This window comes from Bombus flavifrons, chromosome 10 (assembly GCF_040668555.2).
Source record: "Bombus flavifrons isolate JBK064 chromosome 10, iyBomFlav1_principal, whole genome shotgun sequence".
Lineage (NCBI taxonomy): Eukaryota > Metazoa > Arthropoda > Insecta > Hymenoptera > Apidae > Bombus > Bombus flavifrons.
This window is the reverse complement of record NC_138451.1, coordinates 2,215,408-2,220,362: the sequence shown is the minus strand read 5'-3', so window position 1 is coordinate 2,220,362 and position 4,955 is coordinate 2,215,408. Positions and strand designations below refer to the sequence as shown.

Here is a 4,955-nt window from a genome sequence, read left to right as displayed (position 1 = left end):
TCTATCACACCGTTCTGAGCCAAAAAGACCTTTATTGCACGCTCTTACAAAAACTACGGGTAAAAACTGTTGAAATGGTTACCACTTATAAGAAAACTCTACATCTGGTCTTTTTAGTTTTTTCAAGCACTGAAGCCACCGACAGCGCGTAGACAAAAGACTGCGACGAAATCAGACCATAAACAGTAGACAGGCGACGTTGGCTTCGCGGTTTTCAGTTATTGGGTAACAGCTAGCGTGCGGATCTGGACCATATCAAATTGTATTCTTACTTATAATTACACTTCTATTTAAATATATTTTCTGCCTTACAATTTATCCACGAGTTTTCTCTGTTTATACATCGAATAACCTCAACAAAAACAAAAAGGAATCTTAAGCCTATCGATTAAATCTATCGATTGTAACTAGGACTATCTTCTGTTACTATTTCTTGTAACTAACGCATTTGCATATGGATGGCGAGCACGAACTCACGTTGTCATTTTCAACACCCCCTCTCAACGGAATTCGAATACTCGTCAAACCAATGGTCTCTAAGTGAACACTATGACTTGGCTTGCTCAAGCTTTTCGTTAGTAAATCGGCTGGCATCTCATTTGTGGGCATATAGCGAATTCCAATGATTCCTTTTTGGAAAATCTCACGAATATAATGATGGCAGATGTCTATATGTTTCGTGCGACCGTGGAACACTGGATTTTGTATTAACTTGGCTGCACTCTGGTTGTCACAATATATTTCGGTTGCTCTTTCTTCAGCGATCATATCAAACTTGCTTAGAAATCGTCGCAAGTATACGGTTTCTCGAGTGGCTTCTGTTAGCGCCATGCATTCTGCTTCGGTGCTGGAAATTGCCACACCTTTTTGCTTTCTAGATTCCCATGATATAGCACCATTCGATAGTTTGAATATGAAGCCAGTTCTGGATTTTCTATCATCAATATCACCCCCCACCCCCCTAGTCGGAGTCGACATATCCTGTTAGATCATCACCAATATCCCTGAAGCACAGACCAATGTTAGACGTTCCCTTAAGGTAACGTAAGACCCTTTTGGCGGATAACCAATGACTTTTCTTTGGGTTGTTATTAAAACAACTTAGTGCGCTCACAGCATACATTACGTCGGGTCTAGTAGCTGTGGCGGCATACATTAATGATCCGATCAATGACTGATAGATGTTCGAATCAATTTTAGGTGAATCGTCATTATTGCTTAAATTTATTTTTGCTTCCAATGGGGTAATTGCGATTTTAGCATCTTCAAGACCGAATTTCCTTACCATATATGTAATATATTTCTCTTGACTTATTTTTACCTCTTTGGTCTCTTCATTTTGATAAAATTGCAGGCCCAAACAAAAATTTAATTTTCCAAGATCTCTTATTTCGAACTTTTTCATTAAATCTTCTTTTAAGTAAGTAAACAACTTATAGCTATAAGTGGCTATTACTAGGTCATCCGCATAAACTACCAGTATGAGGATTTTATCTCCATCTCTTATTGAATAAACACAAGGATCTTCTTCAACTTGATTAAGGGTAAGTTCTTTCAAGCAGCCATTTAATTTATCAAACCATTGTTTACCGGATTGCTTCAATACAAATAAAGATTTCTTTAAATGGTATACATAATCTTCCTTGCGCGGTACTTCAAAATATTTGGCTTGATGCATGTAAATATCTTCATTCAGATCACCATATGTATATGCCATGGTTATATCCAATTGATTTAAATCCTATTTTAATTTAGCAGCTAAGGCCATTATAACTCTAATGGAAGTTAATTGTGCCACAGGAGCGAAGGTTTCATTGTATTCAATACCTGGTTTTTGAGCAAAACCTCTCGCTACTAATCTAGCTTTTCTGCGTTCAACTTTTCCATTTTCACTGTATTTGGTCTTTAAAACCCATTTTGATCCAATTGGAGATCTATTCATTGGACATTTTACTAATTTCCAAACGTTATTTTTGATCAAGGCGTCATGTTACGTCGCATGAAATGGTCCGTGCGACGTCCTTCATTGTCTGACCGCCAAGGCCCAATCCCCTTTCGACAGACCCTCAATAAACCTAAGGCCGCACCAGAAACCGAATCTTATTAGCTTGCAGGAAGCTTTAATCCTGCAAGTATTTTCGGTTTATAGCTGGTATTTAAAACTGTCCTTAGGTTTATTGCACGTTCTTACAGATTACGAAGAAGGCGAATGGGTGTCTAACGGAAAAGCAGATTTTTCCTATGCACAAGGTCACCCCCGAGCCACGTCGGTAGGAGGCTTCCTCCTCCAATCTTCACTTATTAATATTGGCTATAACCAATGGGCATCACGGATCGTTACCCTCACTGTTCTAACGAATAGTGTGAACAACGAATCCACGTCCACTCCGAGCTTTCCTCCGTAATTACACAAGAATGAACGTCACTGATTCCCTAGTCTACAGAGCAGTCACTACATCTCTATACTTCTTCTACGACATCAACCCTACGTCTCCTCTATTGCTACTTCAACTACAACAAGAAACTCAACTGTAAGGGCCTTGCTTTATTCCCAAAGAATATTGTGCATGTATATCGCATCTTGATACGCCAAATCATCGTCTACGACTTATATCATACGAAACGGTGTAACTCTTGAGTGTATTAAGTGTTGGAAATATAAATTTTATAACCCTGTTAATCGCAGCATTATGCCACCTCAACCACCACTATTATCTCAACGGAAATCAGGGAATCGATCTATTCGCGGCGTCGATTATTATAATAGTAACGGGAATTTACGACTCCCTTTGACGTGTTTCCTCGCGGTTGCGTCTCCCCGTGATTGGTCGAAAATACACGTCATTTTCCTCTTTCATGGCTTCTTTCCATTTTTCTGCATGAGGTCCAGATAATAATTCATCATTCAGTCGAATCATCATTGACTAATTATACCGTTTCTTGATCAATTGGGACAGTCTTATAAATTTTCCTTGGTCTACATCATCATATTCTTCCTCATGAATCTCTTCTGTGATTTCTTCGTCAAGTTCTTGACTTATCAGTTCATATTTAAATTGTTCAAGTTTATTTTTAAATTCATCATTGTGGTACTCAATATTTCTTAAGAAAGAAACATCTCTACTTATTATGATTTTTCTTTTACTTGGATCCCATAGTCGAAACACTTTTGATTCATAGGAATATCCAATAAAAATACATTTTGTTGATCTTGCTTCAAATTTACTTTTATCGGGCCGTTTATTTAATGCATAGGCTTCGGTACCAAAAATTTTAAGATTCACATTTGGTTTCCTTTTGTGCCAAATTTCATATGGTGTTTTACCATGAACTGTTAGGCACCTATTCCTAATGTATGATGCCGTATTAATAGCTTCTGCCCAAAATTGGATAGGTAACTTTGACTGGATCAACATACATCGTGCCATCTCCACGAGTGTTCTATTCATTCGCTCAGCTACTCCATTTTCCTGAGGTGTATGGGGAGTTGTAAATTTCCTGGGAATACCACAATTTTCCAATTCATTTGTGAAATCCTTTCCTAAACTTTTCACTAACTTTCTTCACTAACTTTTCACTTCATCTTTTGTCTTAAGGATATACGCATATACAAACCTTGACAAGTCATCAATAAAGGTGGCAAAATACTTTGCTGCACCCAAAGATGCTTGTCTTATAGGGCCACATATATCAGAATGTATCAGTTCTAATCTTTCCAACATCTTTAATTCAGATCTCTTTGCCATTGGGGTTGCTGCCTGTTTGTCTTTCAAACATATTTCGCAAGTATTCATTTTACTCAATCTTATGTTAGGTAGACCATTTACCATATTTTTATTTATTCATTTCCGAAGATCAGATTCATTTAAGTGTCCATGTCGATAGTGCCAATCCATAAGTGTATTTCTGTTTTCATATACCATACCAATATATTTGGATTTTGTATCTACAATATATAAATCCCTTTTACGAATAGCAGTAATAACGACTTCATCCTTCTTTCCAAATATTGTAGCCCTTCTATTTGTAAATACAATGCTTTTTCCATTTGCTGTAACTTTTGATACTGAGATCAAATTTGCTTTTAATTTTGGCACGAATAATGCGTTTTCCAATCTAAATTTCTCAAGTTTGTTTTTTACATAACTAAATAATATTGCAGTTCCTTTACCTTTGACTTCAGCTAATTTGTCATTCGCTAATTTTACTTTTTGATTTCTGACTGGCTCTATGGATTCAAAACAGTTTATGTCACAGCACATATGTGACGTAGCACGGCTGTCAATGCACCATTCCATCGTTGGTTCCATGTTTATATTCAATGAAATATCAGTAATAATACTATTATCCTGATTATCTTCATCCTGAATATTGGAAGCACGCAAGCATTGTTCAATTTTGGATATTTCAGGAACTTGTACTAGTTGAGCTTTATGATCATCGTTTTTCTTCTTCAAACACTGATTTGCCTTATATTCACGTTTATGACAATAAAAACATTCAATGTGTTTTACTTTATTAGCTTCAATAAATCCATTTTTATTTGAAAAATTTCTATTTTTATCATACTTTTTGTGTTTATTTGAATCTTCTACTTACAGAGCTTCTTGGTGATCTTTCACAGCATTTGAATTATGACGAGAATCAGTTTCTTCTAATAATTTTATCTTAAGCGCATCTGGAGTAGGTAATTGGTCCCGCGATTCGATTGCACATCTAAAATTTTCGTATGTATTCGGAACGCTATATAATAATAGGATTGACAATAAATTATCAGCGATTGGAATATCCATTTCTTTTAATTTATCCACGTGACTGAAAAATTAGTTAAGTGATCGGACATATTTTCACTACCGGACGTTTTCGTGAATAATAATTGCTTTCGGAGCGTAGCTTTTCTTGCGGGTCCTATGGATTCGTAAACCTCCTTTAATTTATTCCATAATTCATATGAA

At 36.3% G+C, this 4,955-nt stretch overlaps 1 protein-coding gene across 1 annotated transcript; it reads right to left on the bottom strand.

Moving 5' to 3' along the window:
* Positions 1-3,842: 3,842 nt before the first annotated feature.
* Positions 3,843-4,262, bottom strand: LOC138184367 (uncharacterized). The gene has a single exon (XM_069122252.1). The coding sequence runs from the start codon at positions 4,260-4,262 to the stop codon at positions 3,843-3,845; it is 420 nt and encodes a 139-aa protein (XP_068978353.1).
* Positions 4,263-4,955: the final 693 nt, after the last annotated feature.

Excerpts from the sequence above, each read along its gene's own strand:
- LOC138184367 (XM_069122252.1), bottom strand. The coding sequence starts at position 4,262 with ATGTGCTGTGACATAAACTGTTTTGAATCCATAGAGCCAGTCAGAAAT.